Below are 9,500 nucleotides of genomic sequence, written 5' to 3'. Positions count from 1 at the left end.
GACTTGAAGCAGTGCATGTCGGTTAGAAATGTTGTGTGACTTAAGATGGCGTCAGTGCCGCGTCACCGTGATGTATGCCATTAAAGAACCGCGAGAGCAATTCAAGAACAGCCGGCTGGCACTGCCAATGCAGCTTCTCCAGAGTGGCTGCAAGAGCTCTGATGATGTCACAACTTATTCATGATTGGCCAGAATCACAGATGACAATGGTGACGTGTGTTTCATGGGATGCGACACATACTACTTTTACTACTTCAGCTATGTCAGTCTGAGAAAGAATTAAGAGTAGTATGATGATATGAAATTAACAAGGTGTTAATTATGAAATCTCCAGTTCCAATAAACTCTTGTTAATTCATGTTTTTATAACAGCACATTATTTATCTCATATTATAATATGTTTATCAATATCATGTTTATTCCTAAAAACAATTCCAAATTACAAAAAATATGGACTCCTTTATTGGTATCAAAATAATTCGACCTTTTCAAATCAATATTTACATTTCAAACCTGAGTTCTGATTACCACTTCATCTGTAATAAACAAAGCAATCATCGTGGGATCTTCTGTGACTAATGTGGGTTCAGCACATGTCGTGAAGCAGAATGTGTCTGGCTTGATGGCTCCGTTTTCATCTCTTCCCGCTACTACAATTGGTAAATCTTGCAGATTGATAAGGCAAGCTGCAGTTGAAGTTGAACGCACTCAATAAATATTCATTAGGTGTGTCTCAATCAGCTCTCTTGTTCACTAATCAAAGCATTGTTCAGGGAGTCAGCCATTTTTAGGGATGCCCCAATCGCACAATCATTCCAGTGCACTGAAACATTCTCTCCCTAACAATTCTCTAAATGCACCATAAAAACCAGAGAGTATAGTTGATCACTGTGTTCACTTACCAGAAATGTTGTCATGTCTTCTGAAATCTCTCATGTTATTATAGGATGAGCGCAAGTATAAATACATGATGTCAAAGCCTTATTTTCTCTTTAAAAGATTGATAGAGTAAATTCTTCTCAGCTTAATGCCAAGTGTTTTACACGGTTTCTGAAAAACAGGGCCACATTGTGAAAGAGAAGAACCTATGTTTGCTGCCATTTAAAACAGCTAAACAATGTACTTTTTTTTGTTTGATGCGTATGATGCGTAAGACGTAGGATGATGTCACAGTGACATAATTTTTTTTGTTTACATTGTTTAAACAGTAAATTATCTAATTAGTGTCTGGATTAGGCTTTAAGAGGCCCTATTATACTTATTGGGACATTACCTTTCCATTAGTGTGTAATATAGCTGTTTGTGCATGTAAAAGGTCTGCAAAGTTACAAAGCACAAATTCAACGCCAAAGGGAGTTACTTTCTCCCACAGAAAACACTGTCCCTGAACTGCCTGAAAGACATGGTTTGCAGTCCAGCCATTACTTCTGTGAAATAGCTACATCACCATGAGGCACATTTGCCTAATTCCCACCTCAGGAGTGCGCTGCTCAGGCCTACCATCCATTTAAAAATGTTATCCCCTTGCATATTTCACTCTGTCACATGGACTTGGATGTATGTCACTGCTTATGTTGTGCGAGTGTCCAATACCTTTCGGAAGACATGCAATGGGTTTAACTGGAACAACCTACACCCTTGATTGCTTTGAGCGTGTTGCAGGCTGATGTCACTTTGTGGAATTATTTTGTGATTTTTGCTCCTGAGAAAAATATTTTTTTGGAGATTGATTTCAGAGGATTATGTATAAATCATGTATGTTTAATTTTCATTTATTAGAATGAATTGTTAGACAGGATTATTCAGGATTTGCACAAATTAAAATGTTAACATAATAATGAACACAGGCTATAACTGTGTGATAAACAGTTTAAGCTAGCTACAAATATTATGCTGTTAATAAATAACTTTACTAAACTGCTTAATTGACCTAACTTCAATTCCATCATAAATTAGAGTTGTTTTGGGGAAGTTCAAATATGTTTTTGAGACAAAAAATCTTAGACATCAGGATATTTTGCAGGAATTTGGACCCAAGTGCTGGGATGCTAAACAAAGAGCTTTTATGAAAAAAAAACAAAATACAAACCACAAACTCTCACTGTAAAATTAATAGAACCAATTTGAAACTAAGAAAATAAACAAGACACCAACTGGAGAAACAGACTAGGAATGACTGACTAACCAAACTCACAAAATGATCTAACAGACACAAGAAAGTAGAAGGCACAGTATGTAGAGGGAGAGCACCTGAGGAACAGGTGATGACAATCAACACAACAAGGATCAGATTATGGAGGTGATGCAAGGGGGAATGAGGAGTCGGAGTAAGGAGAGCACATGGCTGACACAAACAAAGACATGTGCTCAAAACAAATGCACACATGGACCAAAACAGACAGAACTCAGAACAATACAAGTTGGGCAGTCCAGACTGGGTCTTGACGGTAGAAGAGCTTAAAAGAATTTGCAAATGACTATGAGCAATCAAACATAGTGGCCATATATTTTTTCTTTGTACCCTACAGCTGTGCTGAGAAGCCTTCACTAAATCTTATAGATTAACACACTGTTATCTTGTCGTTTCTCTCAGTCTGATGGGATGCGATCTGACAGAGCAAAGTTGTTCAGCACTGGCCTCAGTCCTCAGCTCAAACTCCTCAAGTCTGAGAGAGCTGGACCTGAGTAACAATGACCTGCAGGATTCAGGAGTGAAGCTGCTCTCTGATGCACTGAAGAGTCCTCACTGTACACTGGAAATACTGAGGTTTGTGTTTGCAGATTTATTAGTACTTTGGAATATACAATATGAATATATTGCAGTTCATAGCTGTGGTTACTGTGTACCAGTGGTTGACCGATATGGGGTTTTCAATGGCCGATATCGTTATCCAGAGAACAAGGTGGCCAATAGACCGATACGAGGCCGACATATCACACTATTTATTATAGTAACAAACATAAAATTGCTAAAAATAATAATAATAAACTCTTATTTAACACTATATTTATTCAATTTCACACAAAACAAAAAGATAATATTGCATTTAATATTTTAAATGGTAGATATCAGTTTCTTCAGATTTCGGTTTAGTCATCACATTTTAGTAATTTATTGATGAAAGTGACAAAATTGTTAATATATTAGAAAGAAGGAAAAACAGTACATACAGTAGTCCAGCAACCATGAATGGCATGTCCACGTTAGCAATCACATTTACTCAAAAATACAGAATCAAACCAATTGTACAAATAGTGCATAGTAAATTAAAAAATGTACTTAAAGCACACGTGAAGCACTTTTATCTTGGACTGCATCCGAAAATGTAGGCAGCTGACTTGCTACCTAATCAGTTCATGGCTTAACTGACCGCTTTTTTGAATGAATTGACCGCTTTAGGAAACTGATCTCCAAACAGTTTGACAACTACCTTATTTTTATCGTTCCCAAGTATACAGCCTCCGGAGGTTATTTTCCTGGTTTCGGATGCAGCCTTGAAGTTGCACTCACATGCTCATGCAGATCCATCTCCTGACAGTTTATACAGCCTGTATCGCCTACTTCATGATTTGTGAATGAGAGGAACTTTTGATCCTGATCCTGAAGTTTTTGATTCTGGCTGATGGAATACGCGCTTCAGAGGAAGATAATAGATGAGTGCTCGATGGGAAAAAAACTGGATTTTCTTGAGGTTCGTGAATGACATCTGTTTAAATGAGATATGCACATATTTGCAGACAGTATATAATAGAAGTTTTATTGATATTTGCCTTTTATCATAAGAAAGGTTACAGGAAACTGTTGAGGACTGTTAGAATACATGCTTCAGAAGAAGATAATCTAACTGTATTAAGCGAGGGATGAGTTTCCCGAGGCAGAGTCTCTCTCAGCCGGGAGCAGTTTCGATCTCTCCCCCTTAGATCGGGACATTCGCGCAACTCCTAGAAGAGGCACCGACCACACAGAGAAATGCTAGTTTCTGAGTTTATAGTTATTAACATGATCTGCTTCTGTATTATTTGAACTTTAATAAAGAAATAACACATTACATTTGACTGCATTTATGATTTAATGCCGGGATGTTTCCTTTAAAGAGCTCTGCCTCCGCTTATTCCACAACGGTACATGCTTCTGAATTAGGGCTGGACGATTAATTGAAAAGTAATTCAGAACGTAATTTTCCAATGTCGGTTATTTCGGTTTTTTAATCCGGTTACTAATTTCCCCTTAAAAACATACTACCGCATGTGGTCACATGACTCCGCCCCGTCCAGTCAGCGGCATGGAAGCAACATGCAGGCGAACTCAAACACAGAGTCAACTTAGCAACAGGAGTGGGTTGTACCAAAGAAAAACTGGCTCAAAACATAGAGAGACTGACAAGCGTCCAGTAACAAGTGCCTCCACAAAGCAAGCAATATAAAAGCAATATGAAAAGGATACAAGACCGAAATAAATAACTGACACCATTAGTTTCTACATCGCGAAGGAGATGGCTCCCATAGCTACAGTGAGGCGCAGTGGGTTTAAACACCTCGTTAAAACACTCGACAGAAGATACACTGTGATCCATCACGACCATATTTTTCCCAAACTGCACTGCTTCAGATCCTGCCTGAAACCTGAAAAGGTAAACATGCTAGTGTTTCTTAGTAAGAACCTAGAGTAAAAACATGCATATAGAGTGACAGTACATGATCACTGGCAGGAAGATCACATGCAACAGCGATCTTGAGTCAGATTCAAACCTATAACGCTATGAGCACACAGCCTGCTAATCCATTAGAGGTGTCCTGTCCAAGCCCTGCTCTTGCTCTTAACCAGCGGAGGTCTTTTTACATTTTTGCACATGGCATTATTTAAAATATTTGTTTACAGGAGATGCAAGTTATTTTCTACTTTTCACATGACAATATTTTAAATAATTAATTTTCTTTGCAAAAAAAGCAAGTTATTTATTTTCTACTTTTTAGGAATCTTGCTTTTTACACAAACTGAAATGTGACTTTTTTTCATTAGACGTTTTCATTTCAAGCTAATGTGTGCTTTGATTTCAATTGTTCGAAATATTCAATAAATATCCATAGTTTCAAATATTTTAAAATCACAAAGATAAGAAATGCCTTTAATAGTTGAGCATATTTACAGTACAAACCTTGTCAGAGAACTATGAGGGCAAAAATCGTTCATTAATCGTAATCGAGGTAAAATGTTCAATTAATCGAGATTTTGATTTTAGGTCATATCGTCCATTCTTAATGTACTTTTTTTTTTATGATTCCCTAATACTTTGGGAAATACATCAAATAAACTGAAAGTTTAAACTCACCTGATTTATTTGCTTGAATAAATCCAGTGTCTGTCTTTCATGTGCTTTAAGTTTGATGTGTTCCCTCCTTTCATCAGAAAATTGCGAAAGCAGCGTTTACAAATAGGTTTGTGCTGATCTGTGATGTTTCCCTTTTCATCAGCCTCAAATTACCTGGCTTTTTCAACTTTTCATTTCGACATGATTCAGTTGAGACTCTGCAGTAGCAGCAGTTGCTAATTTGCTTGCCGCAATATTTTGCTTGTTGTCAGCATTCGAAAGTTCCCGCCTCTGCATGGGTACCGGGTAGACCCGGGTACCCTCAGAAATTCTGGTATCGTAAATAATTTTTTGTTTGAGTACCGACTTGGTACCAGGGTTGTATTTTTGACAACACTATCCCAGAGAACTACTGAAAAAGTTTCGTAATTCATGCAAAACTAATCAATAACTAATGCAGGACAAATGACTAGCACTAAATTAACATTTGAACTGCTACTGTAATCGAATACACAACGTTGTTTACATTATCAATATGTAATAGCATAGCAGACTTATGATTTGGGAAAGCTGTCAATAATTCGCTTATGCTGTCTCCTAGAGAACTATTTATCAACTGAATAATTTTAAAGAAATTGATTTTCCAGTCGCAAACTTAGTCTTCCCCAGGAGGTCTCTCATCCAGGTACTGACCAGGCTCAACCTTGCTTAGCTTCAGTGGCAACCAGTCTTGAGCTACAGGTTAATATGGCTGCTGGTAAATGCTGATGTGTGTTTGTAGGTTATCTGACTGTTGATGTGCGTTTGTAGATTATTTGACTGGTTATATGCACGTTTTTAGATTATCTGACTGTTATGTATGTGTGTTTGTAGATTATCTGGCTGTATGGTGACAGAGGAAGGCTGTTGTTCTGTGGCATCAGCTCTGAGATCAAATCTCTCATGCCTGAAAGAGCTGGATCTGAGCTACAATCACCCAGGAGAATCAGGAGTCAGGCTGCTCTCTGAAAGACTCAACGATCCAAACTGCACACTGGACAAACTTAAGTATGTTGAGCTGTAAAACCCTGTTTATACCCATATTAACACCTTAAAATGGTCAGTGAATTCACTGAAACAGCACCTGTATTTATTCCTTTTAAAAAATGTCAATCCTTAACAAATACGCACAGAAGACATATATTTTTAGTGTTTCATTAGAATGAGGATATTTTTGTAATCATTACATTTTATATAGAATATGATTTTTTACTCATTTTAGGAAAACAATTGAAAAGAACAATTTTTAACCCTTTCACACTTACTGGTGCATATTTGTGATGGTTTATGACTGGCACCCTTAGAGTAGCGTCACACATTTGTGTTTCTGCAGCAGTCAGTGATGTCAGATTCAAATCGGTTTTCATACCAACACTAAACTGCACTGCCCAAGTGTCTGTAATTCATATTCACACAAACTGATACTCATACAGTCTTTTCAAGCACATGGTATGATTATTTTATGACATGGATATCCAAATGGTCACAGAATTACTACTATAAAAGTTTACAGCTCGTATGCAAACAGTCAACACAAAATTGGGATCACTGATCCTCGCAGCCATGTCTGTTTACATTAGGTGATCATTCTGTTGTCAATCACAAGTAACTCAAACAGCAACTCAATAGTCTTTTCAAGCACACAGTACGCTCATTGAAACAGACAGCCAAATTGTAATACATAAGTAATTCATCATTGTCGAAACGAATTGTCGCATAACATCACGATAACGGACAACAGCTCACCTATATGCAGTTAACACATCAGGGAAATGCAATCATACCAGTCCAGCCATCTTTGTTTACATTAGGTGAAAATGTGTTTGTCACACACACACACACACACACACACACACACACACACACACACACACACACACACACACACACACACACACACACACATATGTTGGTACTCCTATCATAATGAGGACTCTCCATAGACATAATGATTTTTATACTGTACAAACTATCCCTGATAGCACACATACATCAACCAGACGTCTATTTGATGTGTGTTTACATCTTAACAACATCTATTTTACATTGTTTGCTCATCTGCAATATATCTATAATATGACAAATATTGTCTTGAATGTCAATAAGACATTCAGCAGATGTCTTTGAGACATTTATGATGTAGAATGTTGTAAATCTGATATTTTAGATGTTTAGTAGATGTTGCTTTCCAGATGAAAAGATCTAAAACAGACATCAGAGATGTACATATATTAAACCTGTAAACACACACAGTCACAAACATTGTTACTCCTATCATTATGTGGACTCTCCATAGACACAATGATTTTTATTATATATATTCTATCCCCTAAACCTAACCCTCACAGAAACATTTGGGATATTTACATTTTTTTTTAAATATTATGTACGTTTGAATTACAAGGACACTAGAGATGTCCTCATAAACCACATTTATAGCATAATACCTTCATAACTACTAGTGTATAACCTAATAAACCTAATAAAACCACCAAACACACACACACACACACACACACACACACACACACACACAGAGTGTACAGATAAACGGTATTGATGATTTATGACAATTTATTTATTTATTTATATAGCTATGTGTCATGTAATTAGTAAGTAACCCTATGGGGGGAGAGTTGAACTGGGGAGATATGTGTTGAGAAAGCTGGTATTAATAAAGTTCAGACATTGAATCATCATATACCTTTCTTTTGAACATCACACTATGTATAAAAAACAAGTGAAACAAATACAGTACAGTAGACAAAAAACAGATTTTGCATTCTTTTGATATTTTGCTGTGGACATGACTCACTCTGGGGGGCATTCATGGGAATTCAGAACCTACTCATGAAAAGGGGAAAACAAAATTATTCATGGTTTTGATTTAGGGCAGTCCCCTAAATACAGAAAAGGTGACAAAGTGCAAATTTTATTAAAGGTATGTAAGATTCAGAAACCCTTGTTATTAATGACACCTGTGGCTGTGAAGTGAACTGCAGCAGCTACCTGTTGCTCATGATCGCGCACACACTCCATAGGGACGAGAGCGAACATTTACCAAAACAATGACGTAACCTACAAAGAGAACGTGATTCACCAGCATCATGCTGACAGATGAGGTAGCATAATTAAAATTACTCAGTTATGATTGTTTTACTACAAACTTTGAGACTGTATATTATATTTGAGTCTCCAGTGCTGGAACAGGGCTAAAACAAAGTGTGGATATCGGTCTGACTATGTGAGACTGTAGTTTGAATAATCACTTTTCTTTGCATGATACATTGACTGCATTTATACGATAGCCGATGTCGGTGTTAGCTAGCTAGTCAGCTTTATCAATAGCTGTTAGCTAAATGTGGTGGATGATGACAGTAGCTGTTTATAAAATAGACTGTACATTATAAATATGTGACACAATTCAGTATTGATGTGATTCATCACAACTGACATTTTGATATATCGATGCGCTATTGTTTTATAATAATAGATGATATATATTTTCTGTATAACCAAGTTACGTTACACTAATGAATGTGTCTTTTTGCATTATCTTGAACATTGTCTAGCATTCATTTCATGTGTTATTGTAGTTTAGCTAAAATGACACAGATCAATCCTTATGGCTCAATATTTCACATGCTTTGCAGTTATGTAAGTTTACCTGTCCAATAAGAAAAACACCAATTCAGGGTCAGTTTTGATCCCCAAAACCAAACGAAGGTCCATCCAAGAATCAAATGCCCTGCCGATTTTCACTCTAGTTTTCACTCGACCACAATCACATTCCCGCTTAGCCAGACGGGATTCAGTAGATCAATGTTTTTTTGGCTTACTCAGAGTTTGTGTTGGAGTCGGTGTTGTGCTGGGACGTTTGCTGGATTCATCTCTAAGATAATGTTGTCTAGTGTTGCAGTTTGTTGTCACTGTTGAATAGTGGAAGAGAAGCACTGAGGCTCTCGGGAGCGCACATAAACGGCACATATTTGTGATTTTCCCGGCTAAAGCGACCCGCTCCCTTCACATGAAAATCAGTCTACAGGCTTTAATAGGCAACCTAGGAAGTCTGTGAAGGGCTCATTTTATAAGTTGTGTTACAAGCCGTTCACACATTGGCAAAAAAAGGTGCTGCTTGCTTGATATAACCAA

The 9,500-nt window shown here is 37.1% G+C and overlaps 1 protein-coding gene across 1 annotated transcript in view; it reads left to right on the top strand.

Moving 5' to 3' along the window:
* The first annotated feature begins 45 nt into the window (after positions 1-45).
* Positions 46-9,500, top strand: part of LOC127650790 (ribonuclease inhibitor-like) — a 13,639-nt gene continuing 4,184 nt past the window's right edge. The window contains exons 1-3 of the mRNA XM_052136428.1: positions 46-50; positions 2,594-2,767; positions 6,183-6,356. Of these exons, the coding sequence (XP_051992388.1) occupies positions 46-50; positions 2,594-2,767; positions 6,183-6,356 (353 nt within the window). The remainder of the gene's footprint in view (positions 51-2,593; positions 2,768-6,182; positions 6,357-9,500) is intronic.

Source organism: Xyrauchen texanus, chromosome 10, assembly GCF_025860055.1.
Source record: "Xyrauchen texanus isolate HMW12.3.18 chromosome 10, RBS_HiC_50CHRs, whole genome shotgun sequence".
Lineage (NCBI taxonomy): Eukaryota > Metazoa > Chordata > Actinopteri > Cypriniformes > Catostomidae > Xyrauchen > Xyrauchen texanus.
Note: the sequence above shows the minus strand (reverse complement) of the source record. Positions and strands in the feature narration are given on the sequence as shown.